General features: G+C 39.1%; 1 protein-coding gene across 2 annotated transcripts in view; it reads right to left on the bottom strand.

Moving 5' to 3' along the window:
* Nucleotides 1-19,591, bottom strand: part of GNAL (G protein subunit alpha L) — a 2,475,953-nt gene that overhangs the window by 146,071 nt on the left and 2,310,291 nt on the right. For both annotated transcript variants that reach the window (XM_044067360.1, XM_044067361.1), the window contains exons 8-9: nucleotides 5,851-5,909; nucleotides 2,267-2,387 (exon numbers count right to left, since the gene is read on the bottom strand). In XM_044067360.1, coding sequence (XP_043923295.1) covers nucleotides 2,267-2,387; nucleotides 5,851-5,909 — 180 coding nt within the window. The remainder of the gene's footprint in view (nucleotides 1-2,266; nucleotides 2,388-5,850; nucleotides 5,910-19,591) is intronic.

Below are 19,591 nucleotides of genomic sequence, written 5' to 3'. Positions count from 1 at the left end.
TTTGTTCAGCGATTTCTAAATCATTCTTCCTATCACCAAGCCTGCTACTAGGGCCCATCACTTGTAAAGTCATGAACAAAAGATTATGATTAATGCCCTTATCCATAATATGTAGTGCTATGGCACTTTTATCACTCCCAATACTTGCATAGTAAATATGCTGCCCAATCCTATTCCTAAGGGGTCTAGTGGTCATTATAGGTAAAAATAAGGGCATTCAACACAAAAAAACAAATAAACAATGTTACATGTTGCACAATCAGCATAATGTTGGAAGGTATAAACCTTTCCAGTATTAGGATGCTGAAAGATGTTACTATTACTGACATATTTACAAAAAATATAATGTCTGCATTCATAAGTACCAGCTCTAGTAGATACTAAAGTGCTAACTTCTCTCGTGTTTCAAATAAACTTTTTATATTTTACGTGAGAGCTGTGCTTGCCACTTCCTTCTATTTAATTCTGTTTCATAGGTTAAACACAGTTCTGTTATTGCATGTAGCACTGCTTCACTGTCTCCTAATAAAGTACATATTTACTGCAAAATAAATTACTGAATTAATGTACCAGTTAAGGTTCATATCATAGTGTATAAATTATGTTAAAATAATAAGGTTCATATCCTAACCCTTCTTCCCTGATTACTGCCAAAATGATAATTTTAAATGCTCAACCCCAGTAACACTCAGATATTACCATCGGATCTCCTAATGATTCATAATTCAAGTGGTAAACGCATCCCTTATTCCCAGAATAATAATGTATACCTGTGGCTTGTCACTATTCAAAGTATGACACAACGCAATGCATTCTTAATCTGTACAAAGCAGTCTTCATGTGTGTAGGCTGAATGATGGAAGGCACAATGCTTTAGATGCAGTTCTTGGTAGACTGCTGTGACAATGAAGGGGATGCTGCTGCCATCACACAGGCAATCTTCTCAGCCTTTTACTTACACAACTCAAATAACATACACACATCACATTTGCCTAAAAATCAAAAATAAAATGCTACATGGAGCAAGGGGTTATTAAATATTTTTATATTTTGTGTTCATTTTTCTGTTTTATTTGGTGTTTTTTTTTATCTTGTAACATGCCTTAGATCTCCCACTAAAATACATTACTCTGGTAATTCCACAGTGTTAGTGAATGTGTTGGGTGAGTTTGTCTGTGAATGTGTACCTTTCTGCCTTATGGTTTTCAGAACCAACATGCAAAATAACAGGTGGTTTTCTCTGTATTTAAGGACAAGGTGCTGTGACACAGAACAGTGGGCTGTCTTGCATTTTATGTCTTTCCATTTATTCTCCAGTACCCATTTTATCCAGTTCAGGATTGTGGTAGAGCCAAAGCCTATGCTGATACTTAAAAGGCAGAAAGCAAAGAAGCCAATCAAAGGCAGGTTACCAGCCTATCACAGGATGTGCACAGACTTACAAACGGCAACCATAACTCTGGGCAGTTTGGGGATTAGCACTTTACAACATATTTTTTGGCATGTAGAAAGAACTAGAAAGGCTGGTAAAAACTCTTGCAGATTCAGGAAGGTAGTACAGACTCTGCAGAGAAGGCACCCTAGATGTGAGCTGGACTAGAGAATCAAATACTTAGAGGCAGCAACACTTAACAGCAACGGCACCACTATGACAACCCATTTATGTCATGTAGTGTTAAAATAATCTAGTGAAGGCGCACAGAACTGTCTACCAAAAATAATTTGCTGAGGGACTGAAATTATAATTAATTCATGCCATACACAGGGATATGACAAGAGCAACAAAGTGCTGCTGGTGGGAAAATGCAGTGTGGACAGTAAACAGATAAGTAACAGGGTATGAACCCAAATATCAGTAGCATAGCTAGGGTGGGGAGAAGGGGGTGGGGCAGCTGCCCCGGACATAAACTGTTAGAGGGTGCGGTCAGCTATCTTGATCTCTACAGCATACCAGCAGTTAAATGCTGGTATTGCAACACATAATTGTAGTAGTTAGTGGGTGGAATAAAGCGTAGCAAACAGCTTGCTGCAGTTTAAAGCTAGCTATACATCTGCCTATCACTTCTCACGTTCTTACTTTCACTGTTAATACATGATCCTAAAATTAAGTGTTAATGCATTACATTTTGCAGTGAATTACTAGAAATATACATAGCAAGATGCTGTGATGGTAGAGTGAGGAAATGCTAACATTTTTTACTAGGATAAAATTCATTTGTCAATGAGTAGTGTTTGGTGCAGAAGTCATTACTGCAGAATTAGTTACCTGTTATTCCAGATACTTTTGAACAAATCTAAGGCTTCTCGAAGTCGATTTGTGTTGTTATCTTCCCGTATGACCATGTTGTAGCTACTGCTGGCCACAACAAATATTATAGCAGTGACATCTTGAATTGCAAGTAGGCAGTTGATATGAAAAAAAATAAGAAAACAATTACAATCATGATTGGCACATAACAGATTCTTCTGATCCATACAGTGTACCAATTAAGTGCATATCTATTATAATATTAAATTATTGGTGTGTTCCAAACACAAACTTCAGTGCCCACAAATTGGGTAAATTCCTGTTAAAATTAAAATAAAAAAAATGACCTGTGACGTCAAGTATGAAAAATCAGGTTATAGTTAAGGGAAAAAAGAAGATAAGAAAAAAGATCCATGCGCCAAGAGTATATTATGGAAAGTATTTTAGTTATCTAATTATACTGTACATATCTCAGTAAATAACCTTTTCCACTCAAGTTTAATAGCTGCTTTTACACACACACACACACACACACACACACACACACACACACACACACACACACACACACACACACACACACACATGCGCAGATACTCTAAAACAGGAAACAATTTTGCATTATTTGCATTTTTATACTAACCAGGGATATCAGCTGTGCCTTGGATCTTATCCTGAGGAATAAAAAGAAAGTTTCTCCAGAGCCAAGGTGGTCAAAGTTAAAAGTCTTTGAGTTAAAAAATCTTTATTATGCCAAGTACAGTACTTTCGCAAACAGCTTCCTCGGGCATAATACAATTAAAGCACATTGTTCATTTAAATAAGGAAATAAAATCAGATGACCCATTCTCAACATTAAAATTTACTGTTACAGCTTCTAATTCCCCTTATTCTGTAGTTCTTCTAAAATTGGTTTGATACTAACTGTTCCATTTCAACCAGGAGCTATGTACGCTCTGAACCGAATAATCCACTTGGTTTCCTCATTCTCCGTCACATTAGCTATATTCCTTCTCTGATGTGTTCATATACAGTTTGTAAAATCATAAATTTAAACTGGTGTGTGGTATTTGTCTCACTTATATGGTTATATAATGCAGTAGTCTTTATTTTCCTATTAATTTTTAATAGATGGTCCCCAGTTTGCTTTTTCAGCTTACAACTGTTTTTCCTAAATAGTATGTGTCACATACATCACATTTGACCATATAAATTAAATTTTTAGTATCACAGGTTCCATATGCATATAATATAAATGTATTACCATAAACTGGATGTATTTTGCTTTTTTCAACATATACATCTATACAATAATCGTATTTATTAAATCTATCGGTTCCTTGTTTATTCCTCCTTAGTACATTATTAGTTCTTATCTGTTCTTTATAGCAAAATTTGTCCTTCAAACTGCTACATCTTTTATATGCAAAATTAGGTTCTTTAACTAATATGTTTTTTTGTTCAGGTATATGACATATTAAGGACCTATGTTTTTTAATTGTGTTCTTACCACCTTCTGTATTCCTGTTAGAGGTAAATAAAGATCTACATTTATTCTTTATGGTGGTTACGTTAGTTGTATTATTTAGTTCTGAAAATATGGGTTTAGCTTCAACATTCCTTCTGTCCTTAACTTCTTTTCCTATCATCTTAATACATTCTCCATTATTTCCTCCTTGAATAAATTCATCCATTATTTTGTCCATCTGATTATACATAGCAATGGCTTATCCTGAGGACACATTACAATTATAGCGGCACACAGTATTATGCAATCATATTTTATATTCACACACAGCATATTATTTTATATTATTAATTATATGCACATCTGCAAAGAGAAATCACTATACACTTAAAATAATACATACTGCAAAGAAAAACTTTGGATTACATTCATATAGATACTGTGGTGTGTGCATACCTGTGTACATGTTGCAGTATCTTTTTGCTATTCAGCAAGCATTAAGATGTGCAGCACTGGAAAAGACTGGCCCCAAGGCTGTGTTAAATGGTAATGAGACATTCTGTAGGGAAAGACATGCGCTAATTAGCAATGTGCTCTCTCCCTGGAACTGCCTTCAGGAAGGCATCTATATGGCCAAGTGATTCAGGAAAGTGCTTGGCCATGTAGATCAACACAGCCTTCCTCACCATGCTGTAATAGTGAACACGGCCAAAAGTCAGTGTTCAACTGATGAATACGAAAGTGGTTGTGGTGGGGCACTACACACCAAGGCTTACTTTAAAAGTGCCATACCATCACAGACATCAAATCAGCGATTGGCAGTGAGAGGAACCACTAGACCACTGGGAATACTTTAAATGCCATGATGGCATTAATGTAACTATGGGGCTCGGGGGTGGGTAGAACCACTGGACTACTGGGAATACTTTAAGTGCCATGATGGGGTAGGGGAACCTTTGGACATGGGGGGGGGGTATTGGTACTGACATCATAAGGGTGGGGAGGATACACTAGACCACCAGAGAATAATACAGGCTTCTGTGGTAGTGCTTGCATTAAGTACTGTGTCATCAAGATTTTGTAACTAGATAGGTAGGGGATTCTAATCTCACAGCAGTCAAGCTGTGTGTGTGTGTTTGTGTGTGTGTGTGTGTGTGTGTGTGTGTGTGTGTGTGTGTGTGTGTGTGTGTGTGTGTCTGTCTGTGGTTGTACATAGTGGTGTAAATGTGACCTTACCTACTGTTGGCCTCACCGAATAAGCATTAGTGGATGGGTTTCGCAGAATAATTAAGGTCTTCACGACATAGACACAATACAGGGTTTGATTCTGGCTATGGGTTATCAGCTTGGTTAAAACAGCCCTTTACAGCAGTTAGCCTAACATTCGCCTGTGAAGCCATGATGAGTGCCGAAATCTCAGGGGTGGGGTTTGGCATAATGGCTAATTACCTCACAGGCAAGAGGAAAAGAGTTTGATTCTCAGTGATGGAAACTGGCTAGGCTTAAAATGGCCTAGAAGGGCAGCTAGCTTAGTACCTGCCTATGTTTCTATGAACATATTTGCTGTAATGGCATTAAATTATTACAGGTGAAAGGAACCACGGAAGGGTAGGGACAGGTACAGGGATTGTGGTGTTTGCTCCTGTTTGTGTTTGAGTTTGTGAGAGACCGACTGGATGGAGGATTCCACTGCCTACATGAGCAGTAGGTAACTACCGATTACTGTAGTAATTATGATTTAGAAAATATGCAAATTAGCAGATAATGAGGTCTTATCTCATCGTGGCTAGCATGTAATGAAAGTGGGCATGTCATGCTGAAAGGGACTTTCTAGCATGAGCCATATGACTCAGCTAGGATCTTTAATGAGTTCCTGGATTTGTATACTTCCAGTGAGCCTTTTAATTTTCTTCTACATTTAACTTTCTTATATGTACCATTTAAGACACCTAGTACCCTGTATTATGCAATCTGGAAAAATGATTTGAGGAAATAAAGTATCTTAAATCCTTAATACTCATCTTTTTTGATATTACTCCATGCACCATAAAGGACAACATGATATTAAAGCATGTATAGGACAACATGATATTAAAACATGAGGGTATCTAGGATTTAGATGATTTTAACATACCGTTAAAGCACTGGATCCATTTTCTTCTTTCATCTCTCTGTCCTCCCACATCAAACATGCTGTCAAAGGAAGGTATACATATGTTAAAACTATTGCCCTTTAATGTAAACATAACTATCACACAGTAAAAATGCAGGGATTTCTGTTCTACAGTAGGATAAGGACTCTAATGCTATGAACCTTAGTTATGGAACATACCTGTCCTTCTCTGGATACACTATTTTCAGTGATCATTCTTATATTATTGGAAATTGTTTACCTTGGTATCTGTCATGCTATACAGCATTTCATTTTGTGCTATATAGACAATTTAGACTAAAAACAGTGGCAAACTGAATACTGAAGCTTTTACTCCATCACTTGCAACTAACAGTACACACTCTGCAGCATTATAAAGAATGTACAGTTGTATAAGAACTTACCATAACAGCAGATTCTCAAAGAGCTCATTGTTATGGTACTGCTTACTATTAGGAAGTATCCAGGCAAGGATACTGTAAATCTGACCAGTATACCATAGCTTGGGTGTCTTCCCCTCATGCAGTATGTCTGATTCATGACCTATGACCTATGCACGAGGCTGAGTGTTAGTGCATAAGTGATGTAGAGATACAAAGTTACTTAAAGCTTTTTTACCCCAGAAAGAGAAGATTGAGGCAAAGAAAATAATAGGAATCCGACTAAAGTCAGCAGGGAAAGAGGGGAAACGTGAGTCCACCTCAGCAAATGAAGAGAACAAGGATAAAGAAGAGGTGAAGGGAGGGCACGTATGCTACATCAGTGGTTTATTCAGACATGTACTGTCATGGCGAGTTCCTACGTAATTGTACTATGTCCTTCTTTTGTCCTTCATTTGATTACTGCTGCAGTAATGCTCCCCAGTGGGAAGATTCTCAAAGTTTTTATACTGACTGGGAGGAGGTGTGAGTTATAGAGCAGGAGTCCATACAAAATACTGTAAAGAAAGCATCTGTCAAAACCAATTCAAGCCTTAGAAAAAACATATATCTAGTAGTGTTTTGTAAATGTGTGAATGGAAGACCAACTGGCTGCTTCTAGAATAGTTCTTGACGTCAGACTTTTGAAAAAGACACCAGATGATGCAGCCGCCTTAGTAGAATGAGCTTTGATCTCGCCTTGAAGGGCTTTCCCACGGAAAGTGTAACAAAAAGAGATGACAAGAGAAATCTATCTGGAAATTGTCTGTTTAGAAACAGGAAACCCATCTTTTTCTCCTCTTAAGACACAAACACCTGATCAGATTTCCTGAATAGCTTAGCTTTGTTCAAATACAGTCTAAGTGATATGTGAATGCCTAACAAGTGAAGGGTTCTCTCTTCCTTGTTTTGAGAACCGGAGGGGAGGAAGTAGGTTAATAGATGGACTAGTGCAGACATTTGCAAGTCTTCTAGCATCCCAATATACCGTAGCATGTCTTTAGGGAATAGGTGCCTAAATGGTATTAAAAGTCATCATTCAAACTGTTGGACTGACAGTGTGCAAGTCTGGAAGAATGTGAAAGCCCTTTTGTTGTGTAAGCATGTCCATCTTGTGGTGATTTCCCTTGGCTAAATGAAATAGAAGGGAGAATCAATGTTGTCTGGACCAAACGGGGGTCACCAACATAAAATTTTCCATTCCAAGAGACTGATGAGGTATCTGTATTCCATGTTTCTGTGCACAGGGCTCTGAAGCGAAACAGTCTGAGCTACCAGTTCAAAGTTGAGGTAAACAGGCCTATCTAGGGAGTTCCCCAATGATGGACAATCTGTATGACGACCCATCTGTTTAAACTCTGTTCATGAGGGTCTACCTTAGATCTGCTTAGTAAGTAATCCACCACTGAGTTTATCTCCAAAGGAATATGAAGGAACAGATTATGAGAGATGACAGGATTTTTTCTTTCCTTGTTTGTTGATATTTCTCATGACTGTAGTACTGTCAGTCAAAACTCAAAGAATTCCAGGAGGTAATGAAGAAATTGATGAGCTAGCATCAGATCCTTCATTTATTTACGTTTCTCACCTGTTGTATCTTGATCATACTCAGTGGTCTTTTATGGCCATAGAACAGGGCTCCCCAAGCCAGTTCTGAAGCATCTGTGTAGATGTCCTGATGGGGAGAGGGAACAAGAGGCAATATGACATTTAAATGTAGCTGGAGGATACATCAAAGACACTCCCTCTTCACAAGAGGTGATCTGACATTTAAATGTAGCTGGAGGATACATCAAAGACACTCCCTCTTCACAAGAGGCACTCTGACATTTAAATGTAGCTGGAGGATACATCAAAGACACTCTCTCTTCACAAGAGGCACTCTTACATTTAAATGTAGCTGGCAGATACATCAAAGACACTCCCTCTACACAAGAGGCACTCTGACATTTAAATGTAGCTGACGGATACATTAAAGACACTCCCTCTTCACAAGAGGCGCTCTGACATTTAAATGTAGCTGAAGGATACATCAAAGACACTCCCCCTACACAAGAGGCGCTTTGACATTTAAATATAACTGGCAGATACATCAAAGACACTCCCTCTTCACAAGAGGCACTCTGACATTTAAATATAGCTTGAGGATAGATCAAAGACACTCTCTCTTCACAAGAGGCACTCTGACATTTAAATGCAGCTGGCGGATACATCAAAGACACTCCCTCTTCACAAGAGGCACTCTGACATTTAAATGTAGCTGGTGGATACATCAAAGACACTCCCTCTACACAAGAGGTGCTTTGACATTTAAATATAACTGGCGGATACATCAAAGACACTCCCTCTTCACAAGAGGCACTCTGACATTTAAATGTAGCTGCAGGATACATCAAAGACACTCCCTCTTCACAAGAGGTGCTCTGACATTTAAATGTAGTTGGAGGATACATCAAAGACACTCCCTCTTCACAAGAGGCACTATGACATTTAAATGTAGCTGGAAGATACATCAAAGACACCCCCTCTTCACAAGAGGCACTCTGACATTAAAATGTAGCTGGAGGATACATCAAAGACACTCCCTCTTCACAAGAGGCACTCTGACATTTAAATATGACTGGAGGATACATCAAAGATACTCCCTCTTCACAAGAGGCACTCTGACATTTAAATGTAGCAGGCAGATACATCAAAGACACTCCCTCTTCACAAGAGGTACTCTGACATTTAAATGTAGCTGGTGGATACATCAAAGATACTCCCTCTTCACAAGAGGCACTCTGACATTTAAATGTAGCTGGAGGATACATCAAAGACACTCCCTCTTCCAGGAATGGCCTTAGGTCAACTGGTGCCCTAGGCAAAAGGGCCACATGGCACTCCTCACCACACCACCCAGTGCCCCCATCCTGGTCTACCTACACCAAATAAATACTGAAAAAGTGCCCCTACTAAAGTGGTGCCCTAGGCAGCCGCCTAGTTGGCCTATGCCTAAGGCTGGCTATGCCCTCTTCACAAGAGGCACTCTGACATTTAAATATAGCTGGAGGATACATCAAAGACACTCCTCCTTCACAAGAGGCACTCTGACATTTAAATATAGTTGGAGGATACATTAAAGACACTCCCTCTTCACAAGAGGCACGCTGACATTTAAATGTAGCTGGTGGATACATCAAAGACACTCCCTCTTCACAAGAGACACTCTGACATTGAAATATAACTGGTGGATACATCAAAAACACTCCTCCTTCACAAGAGGCACTCTGACATTTAAATGTAGCTGGAGGATACATCAAAGGCACACCCTCTTCACAAGAGGCACTCTGACATTTAAATGTAGCTGGTGCATACATCAAAGACACTCCCTCTTCACAAGAGGCACTCTGACATTTAAATGTAGCTGGAGGATACATCAAAGACACTCCCTCTTCACAAGAGGCGCTCTGACATTTAAATGTAGCTGGAGGATACATCAAAGACACCCCCTCTTCACAAGAGGCACTCTGACATTTAAATGTAGCTGGCGGATACATCAAAGACACTCCCTCTTCACAAGAGCACTCACACATTTAAATGTAGCTGGCGGATACATAAAAGACACTCCGTCTTCACAAGAGGTGCTCTGACATTTAAATATAGCTGGAGTATACATCAAAGACACTCCTCCTTCACAAACGGCAAAAGAAGGCTTGAGAAGTTTAGAGGGTGACAGTGTTCTGAAAGTGACTTGACATACCACCAAACCTTCCTCATTCTCAGACTGGCAAAAGGTGTGATCTGTATCGTTGTACTCCAGGAATCTCAATATTTCTCTTGCTGAGGTCATTTCAAAGAGTAGAAGAAACTGATAGTAAGAAATCAGAACCTGCAATTTATCCTTAGGAAGAAAAATCATCATGCAGTGTTCATTTGACATCCTAGTAAAAAACTAGATTAATTGAAGGTTGACAGATGGGTTTCTTCAGGTTTAAGGTAAAACCTAGCCTGAGAATCATAATGAATTGAAGAGCCTGTAAAAGTCTCTCTTTTGAGGTAGCCTGGGTTAGACAGTTGTGTAAATAAGGGTACAAATGACTACTCTACAGAGTCTGTAAAAAGGAAGTAGACATTTTGTTAATACCCTTGGAGCCTGCAAAAGGACCAAAGTGCAAAGAAGAAAATTTAAAATGAAAATGTCAATGGAACTCCCTACTATCACCAATGCGGACCACCACAAACCATACTAACTTTAAAAACTCACTTTACTCACACCTAATATCCCGCTGGGAATGCTCCTGCTCCCACCCCACATAATTTCTTCTAATCGCTACACCTCTGACATCTCATGTACTTCAGTGTCCTAATTATATACTTTTATAGCAGGATCAAATTTATCTGCAAATAATTACTCATAATTTTATAACTTATAACTTTTACTTGTTCATTCCAGAAATTGTATCTTTAAATGCTATGTTTTTTTCTTGTACTACTGTATCTACTTGTACTACTGTATTTACTGTAACTTTATACTTTTCATAGGTTCATAGGTTGGTACTAGGCTATCAGCCCTAGGGCCTATACAAGCCTAGCCATAACAATTCCCTGGCTATTTCTTCCCACATTATTTACTTTCCTGGACCCATGTCTAGCAGGGCGACTGACGTGATCCCTGGGGTGAATTTCCTTTCTCCCATCCAATCGTCAAGGTTCCTCTTGAAGAGGTCCAAAGAGGCACTCTGCTTGACATGTATGGGCAATCTATTCTAGAGTCTGGGGAGTCTCTGGGTCAGGAACCTATCCCTCCAGCATGTTTTGTTTACTGTGATGACAAGGTTTAGATCCCTGGAGCGTGTAGCTCTGAGGGATTGGGATTTCTTTAAGTGTAGCATGTCCAACAGCTCTGGGTTTGACATGGCCTTGTATGTTAAGCAGAGATCGCCTCTGAGTAGACGATATGCGACAGAGTATAGCTGGAGTTTTTTAAGGCGGTCAGCGTAGGGCATCTGCTTTAGGCCTGTGATTCTTTTAGTGAGGTATTTCTGAGGCCTTTCCAGTTGTTGCAGATGTCTTGAGAGGTACATACCAAATGGGGCGTTGTATTCTATAATGGGTCTAATGAGGGATGAGTACAGTGGGACAATGACCTCCTTTTTCTGGATGAAAAGCCCTTCGTGATGAGGTGTGCCACATAGAAGGATTTCCTGACTGTTGTGGCGATGTGGTTATCGAAGGTGAGACCATTGTCCACCTGTGTCCCTAAGTCTCTTATCACACTTTCTGTGTTTAGTGTACTTCCACCTATATGGTAATTCATGGATACATGTTTTTTCCCAAAGGGGATAACAATACATTTCTTGGCATTGAGCTTGAGCCCATGGCTCTGGCAACAAGCATCTGTTTCTGTAAGGCCCTTTTGTAGAGTATCCACATCATTTGGGGATTCAATAATGGCTCCCAGTTTGCAGTCATCTGCAAACTTTGTTAGCCAGAGTCCCTTAGTGTTGACCTGTACTTCAGAGAAGTAGATGCCAAACAAGAGGTAACTCTAATGTAACTTTCATTTTTATGGAGCTTTTCTCCTCAGGACTCCATTGAAAACAGGCTCTTCTTGGACCATTGGACCATCCTGGTAAACAAACTGCAAATAAATGAATGAATGAATGAATGAATGAATGAATCAATCAATCAATCAATCAATCAATCAATCAATCAATCAATCAATCAATCAATCAATCAATCATTCAATCAATCAATCAATCAATCAATCAACCAATCCCAAAGCACAACATCTTAAAGAATATTCAGTGATCTGGATGAATAGGAATGTGAATGTAGGCATACTTCAGGTCCAGGGTAGCCAGAAAAACTTGAGGATCACAGATTTTAGGGAGGTAACATCTTGAATTCTGGAATGTGTAAAACAAGACGGGACTCTTATTGCCCTCATTTATTGGATCAAGGAAGAGCCCTGAATAAAACCCTTGACCTCTTTGGAATGAGGGACTGATTCTATTGTTTTCTGATGGTACAGATCTCGAATAATTGGCAAAACCAAGATTTCTTGACTTTGGGGAAAATGTGGAATTCCAGACAGGAGAGGGAGAAGGCTCCATGTTACCTTATATCCTTTCTGAATTACATTAATAAGTCATTAGTTTAATGCTATCCATCTTCAAAGTGGCACTGAACCTACTGACTCCAATTAAATCATTAATTCTGCTGACACCTCTCCATCAATGACCACTGACTTTTCTCCATCTTTAATTCTGTTGAATCCTCTCCATCACTGACCACTGACTTCTCTCCATCTTTGATTCTGCTGAATCCTCTCCATAGCATTGATTGTGCTGAATCCTCTCCATCACTGACCCTCTGATTCTCTCCATCATTGATTCTGCTGAATCGTCTCCATCACTCCCACTGATTTCTCTCCAACATTGACTCTGCTGACACCTCTCCATCAATGACCCACTGACTTTTCTAGATCTTTGATTCTGCTGAATCCTCTCCATCACTGATCCACTGATTCTCTCCATCTTTGATTCTGCTGAATCCTCTCCATCACTAACCCACTGACTTATCTCCATCTTTGATTCTGCTGAATACTCTCCGTCACTGACCCATTGACTTCTCTCCATCTTTGATTCTGCTGAATTCCATCACTGACCCACTGACTTGTCTTCATCATTGATCTTGACATTATCTCCATCACTGGTTCTGTGACTTCCCTCCCTCAGTGACCCTGCTGGGTAGATTGGTAGTTAAAACAAGAGCATTTGTGGGCAGCACCTCACCTATACTATTACAGTATGTCTATGTTTCTCCTGAGTTATACACTTGGGATGGGTACTGCCATTTCAAAGAAAATTATCTAATAGAATTAGTCTGACTACAGCATGAAGTAAACCTGGAAGACTCTCCTGCTGTACCTGAGCTTTTAACAACATTCAGTCATATCACTGTTCAGAAAACAGCTACTCACTTATATGTGCGACTTTTAATTCTACACAGAAGTCCATCCCAAAACAATGGAATTATACCAATGTCGTACACTGAAGGCTCTTCTGTAAAACTCCAGCTACAGATATATACCCTTTCTGAATCTTGTAAGTCAGCAGGGCATGTTGTATGCGATCAGCTTAATAACCAGCTTTAATGGATACAAAGTCGGTGTCATAGTTGGCTCACTTCTATGATACGTCACTTATTTCTAGAAGGAGAAGTAGAGTAGTGTCATGTCCTAATGCTCTACCCCCTGATGTTTTGTATGAAAACAAAAAACAAAAAAAAAAAATGGTCCCATCTGCCTAGGAGGATATGTGTTAGGTCCTAATTCCCTACCGCTCAAAAGAAAGGCTCTGAGAAACTGGTACTCCCTTCTCTCCTAAGGCCAGTCCCTAACATCTTCACACTCTATGTTACAGCAAAAAATAAATAAATAAATAAAGAAAAATTAAAATAGGTACATTCTCCAATTTGGTGTTCAAGAACATCAGGTCCTTAAAAAAATAAAATCAGAAATAAAATGGTACATTCTTCAATTTAGCGCTCAAAAAAGACCAAGTTCTAAAGTCTTCCTTTTCTTCTTCTTGCCCTCATAGTTACAGAGCATTAAATTAAATTAAGAAACAAAAGGAAAGGCTCTACCATTCATGCCCCAATACCTTGTGCTCGTGGCAGCTGCACCCTTCACCCTGCTTCCATACTAAGCAGAGGTTTAGAGTCATCCTACTTATCAGACCTAGCGCACCTTGTAGACCACATTCTTCAGTTGAAGCTGCCATCACATTTGACAATGCTTTTAAACCTACAAATGTTTCTGAAAGATGCCATTCAGTGATATGGCAAAGCTGGACCTTCACGCTCAGCTTTCTAGTTTGAGGATCATGACAAATGTAGGCCACAGAAAATAAGGCAAAATGGCTATCTCTCTGTCATTATTTTATTAGCACACCACCAGAGTGCCCTACCTTCTTGCACAGCCAGTCTGACTTTTTTTTTCTACTGGCTCCTTACACCAAAAGTGTGATGGATGCCGTATGATACAGCATACAGACAATTATGTACTGCTGCATGTTTCTAATCACCTTCCTCAGAGTGGAGCTTAACTTCAGTCTGATTATCTTTGATTTAATTCCTTTCTAGAAGTAAAGTCATCCTCACTTTCTTCAAAATTAATGTTACCCTTAAAGGTAATAAGTGAATGAGTAAAGAATGGCCCAGTTTGGTCTATATTACCTTTATGTCTGTGTCAGTGCCAGAAACAGTAGTAGAAGGTATACTCTAGGGATTTCAGTGGAACATAAGCAAGCAGAAATTTGTACCAAATGCTGGCTTCATCAGGTGCACTGGAACCTAAGTTTACTCTCTACATTTCCTACTTCTGTCAGTGTATTACAAATACAGGCACAGACCTTTCTGTTCTAATCTGTAGGATCCCAGGATACTAAGTTCCCAATCCTGATACTACTTTCTAAAAGAACATTATGAGATATGGAGTTGTCTAACACAGGAATGTATGATAAGCAAATGCTTCTACAAGATAAGCATGGTTTTCGGAAGTCCTTATTTTTAACTAGGCTGCCCTTTTTACAGTAGAAAACACAATATGTGCTAATTTTGCAGCATTCAGCACTTGCTGTTAAATAGTGCTGTAATGATGAACTTGGACTTATCTGAAAACCATTTAAATGTAGAACAACTCATTCCTCGCAGTAGGATGACAAGTGCTGAAATGGCCCTTTTACCAAAAGAACACCTTCAGTTTAAGACTGCTACAGACAAGAACTACTTTATTTCCTCTGAGGTGCAATAACTCTGACCTCACCAGTACGTGTAGTGTCCAGCTTCCTCAAAATGGCTAGTGTTGGGGATAGTAAAAAACATTTGGTCTATTTCTTAACTTTTGTTTTCTTTAGAAAACCGAAGTACAGCAGATGTGAGTTTCCTGAACTATGTTTCAAGGAACCACAATGTAATAAGCGATCTTATAAACAGTCTGACATGACTTTTCGTACTCCACATAATACTCTGTTTCTTAGATCTTTAATCACTTGACACTTCTTTCCTGACAATGGCCTCCAAAATTGATGTGAAGTTCTTTAGTATGACAAATCTAGTTTTCTGAAACATCTTATGTCTTGCTGCAACATTACCTTTATCAGAATTAAATGTGAGCTCAAGGAAATGTACACTTGATCGACGCTGATGCTATTTTTTCAGGAAAGAGGGAAGAGTCTGTGTGTGACTTTAGGTCTAGACATCATACTCATCAGTCTAAATGTACTGCTATCTCTTCATCTTATTCATTCCTTGGTCACTTCAGTTCAGTCTTTGAATCTAGTTAATATTACTTACTATCAACATATTATTTTACTAGTGTTTCACAAGAAATAGCTGCCCATTGCTTCTTCTTTGGCACTCAATTATATTATGTTTTTTGTTATGTTGTACTGCACTATACAAAATATAAATATAAGCATCTGAATTAATTTTATAAACTGTAACTGAGCTGCAAAACTGATAAGGTCAGACAAGAAATTGATCCACTGTATACGAATAACTAGGGTAGTGATGAAGTCTTGCAAACTAGTCTCTAGTTATTATATTTAGTTAAAGATGTGTGTAAAGCCTTTGATACAGTTTGTCACAGCAAACTTCTACTTCAAACTTTCTCATTAGGTCTCTCTCAGCCAACTCTTTTATGGTTCAAAAGCTACCTTGCCAATAGGTATCAGTTAGTAAAATGGCACTCTACCCTCTGTCCATACCTCCCAGTCACCACTGGTGCATCAAAAGGCTCTATCCTTGGTCCCCTCCCTCTTTAACATTCTCAGCAAAACCCTATACACATCCACACAAAAGGCATCCTAACACAGTATGCAAATGACTCCAAACTCACTTGCACATCAGACAACATGGCACTCCTCCCCCAAAAAAATACTTACGAAGTTTTAACAGCCATTAAAACATGGTTTTGTAAGTCATGACTCATGCTCAACCCTAAAAAAAACAAACTACTACTTTTTCCCCAAGTATTCTCTCTTGACAATACAATCACTGAAGTCACTTCTCATTGCATATTATTAGGGGTGAAGTGATAAAAAATTAGGGATACTTTACAGAGACAAAAGCTTTCTTACCAATGCAACTAAAATTACACTTGCCACTACTTATGTCCTCCCCATGTGCTCCCATTCTTAGTTACCTTTAGGCATCACAAAAATCAAAACCCGAACAATGCTATAACAAAGTTGCTAAATTTACAACAAATACCCCTTTCAGAATTCACCATGGTATAGCACTAAAAAGCCTAAATTGGATAGAACTACCTAATCAACTAACATATGCACAGCTTCTTGCTACCTAAAAAATTATTCAGCATCTGTCTGCTTGTCCAGCACTAAATAACATTCTACAGAACTATGTTCCTAGTCAGTCATTACGATCCAATGACCAAAAACTCCTGCTGTCCATAAACCTATCAAACCTGTTGGGCATTGTGTATACTCATACCATGTTGGTGAGACCTGGACCTCCTTACCTGTATCCATCAGGTCAGTACCCTCCTTCCCATCCTTCAAAACCATTCTGAAAGACGTCCTAGCCAAAAGTTGACTCTGTTTTTGGTCAACACCAGGATCAACTATATCCCTAAATGTAAACAAGCACCTATTCATACCTTACATCTCCTTTCTCTCTTCTTCACTCACTTCCTTACTTCTATCAGTTTCTCTCCCTTGGCTTTCTCTCTAAACATACCAGAAGCCTAATAACAGAATGAGGCTGACGTAGTAACACTTGGATTCTATTCACCTATGGACATTACAGTTGGAACGTATTCTCTACCCACTGATGATACTGCTGCTCCAACTACACAGAGAGAATCCAGCTTTGAGATGTCTGCAGAGAGTGACAACTCAACTCATTGCACTTTTAACACAACAAGTCATCCAGTTTAATTCAAACCTAGAAAGGCTTGCCTGTTCAACTTCTAGTGTAAGAAACTGCAGTTTGGCCATGTCCCATCTGATGACATCATTAGAATGCACAGAGGTTTCATTAGGACCTCCGGAGAAGCCAGGAGAGAGAATAAAGGGATTTCTCATGGAGGAAATACTTTTACTACTTCACAGGACATTTTTAACAAAAATGCCTTTTTCCAACAATTTCTTAACAAATAACTTGTTTTAGACTACAATGACCAAATACAACCATACTTGACTTTTAAAACTATGCTGAATGACTTTGAAAACAGAATGGAAAAGGTGCACAGTTTACAAACAGATAATTTATATTTAATGGAACGTTTAAGAGTTAAAAGGATCCCTTAACGGGCTTAGAATATATAAATTTCCTAATGGCTTACTTAGCATTGAACAATGGAGAACTAAATGAATTAACTTAAATGTCTGATAGACATGGACTGGAATTAATTCAAGCGGTAGTTAAGTTCAACAGTACTAGAATTAATCACTGATGAACTGAACAATTTGAACCTTGATATAACAAAAGGCTTGTTTGAACATAACAGTGAGAAATAAAACCGCATTTTGTCTAAGGTAGAACACAATGCTAGGCAGAATTTAAATAGGAACCATAAGAAATTGGACTGAGATAAGGTAGAATTCCTATGAAGGCATATCCAACTCCCAGAGTTCACTCAACTCCTCTGCAACTACACATGGTTTAGATAGACCTAGCTTGGCTAACAACACTAATATACTTTTTTTCACAACGCTGCACAACTGAACACAACCAAACAAAACAATTTTATTAACTTCACTAACTCTAATGGCATGACAACACCCCCCCCCCACTGAGAAGATCTGAAAGGATAGAAAACCAGCATTGACATGAACATTTTAGAATGACCCCAGAGTCCGACTAGGACAGAGAAACAGAGGAAAAGGGAGAAATTGGAAAAGGAACAATTACAGAGTTGAACCACCTAGTAGTATCGAAACTTCACAGTACAGTGAAGGTATTTCTGTTACACACTGTGGAAAGGTTTTCACCTACCAGGGTTTTAGTATTTACAACTACATAGAACTTAACATTGACAAAACCTTTTTTTTTCATTTTTCAAACTAACACTTGGATTCTATTCACCTATGGACATTACAGTTGGAACGTATTCTCTACCCACTGATGATACTGCTGCTCCAACTACACAGAGAGAATCCAGCTTTGAGATGTCTGCAGAGGGTGACAACTCAACTCATTGCACTTTTAACACAACAAGTCATCCAGTTTAATTCAAACCTAGAAAGGCTTGCCTGTTCAACTTCTAGTGTAAGAAACTGCAGTTTGGCCATGTCCCATCTGATGACATCATTAGAATGCACAGAGGTTTCATTAGGACCTCCGGAGAAGCCAGGAGAGAGAATAAAGGGATTTCTCATGGAGGAAATACTTTTACTACTTCACAGGAGGGGGAAAGGCATACACATGAAGGTTTTTCCAACTGAAAGACAGAGCATCCACTTTCCAAGCTGTGTGATGAAACCCCTTTGTGCAATACTTTGGCAGCTGGTGGTTTAGTGGAGAAGCGAACAGATCTATGTCTGGAGTTCCCCATGACACTGTCAGTTTCTGAAATACATGAAGATCCAGTTTCCACTCGTGGGGATCCATGATTTGTCTGCTTAACACATCTGCTAAGGAGTTCTGTGCTCCTGGCAGAAACCTTGCCTGAAGAGTTAGTTGCAGGCTTAGCGCAGTCTCCCATAAAATCATTGCTTGCCTGCATAGAGGATAAGAATGTGTTCCCCCTTGCTTGTTGATGTACCACATGACAGTTGTGTTGTCTGTTAGAATCAACACCTGCCCTGGAAGAAGTAACTCCTTGAAAGCCATTAATGCAAACTGGACTGCTAACATCTCTTTCATGTTGATATGTAGATGCTGTAGTCTGGCAGGCCACTTGTCTTGTATCCACTTTCCATTTAGATGAGCTCCCAAGCAGTGTCCGAGGCATCTGTCGTTAAGATCTGACTTGCCTCTGGCGGGTCACAGAGAGTCCCTTGTTTAGGTGACATTCCTGAGCCCACCACAAAATTCTTTTTGGTGGCAAGGTATTATTTGAATGACAGTGTCCAAATACTGGCAGTGCTGTGTCCATACATTTTTGAGATACCATTGTAACTTCCTCATATGCAGTTTGGCATTGGGAAGCACCAGAATACAAGATGCCATGAACCCTAATGCTTGAAGGACTGACCTTGCAGTCAGCACGGACTGATGAGATAGTTGATGGAAGTAAAGTGACAGACTCTTTTGTTTGTCCGGGGTTAAAAGGCCATCTGGGCTGCTGTATT

This window comes from Protopterus annectens, chromosome 3.part1 (assembly GCF_019279795.1).
Source record: "Protopterus annectens isolate FY-2018-M chromosome 3.part1, PAN1.0, whole genome shotgun sequence".
Lineage (NCBI taxonomy): Eukaryota > Metazoa > Chordata > Ceratodontiformes > Protopteridae > Protopterus > Protopterus annectens.
Note: the sequence above shows the minus strand (reverse complement) of the source record. Positions and strands in the feature narration are given on the sequence as shown.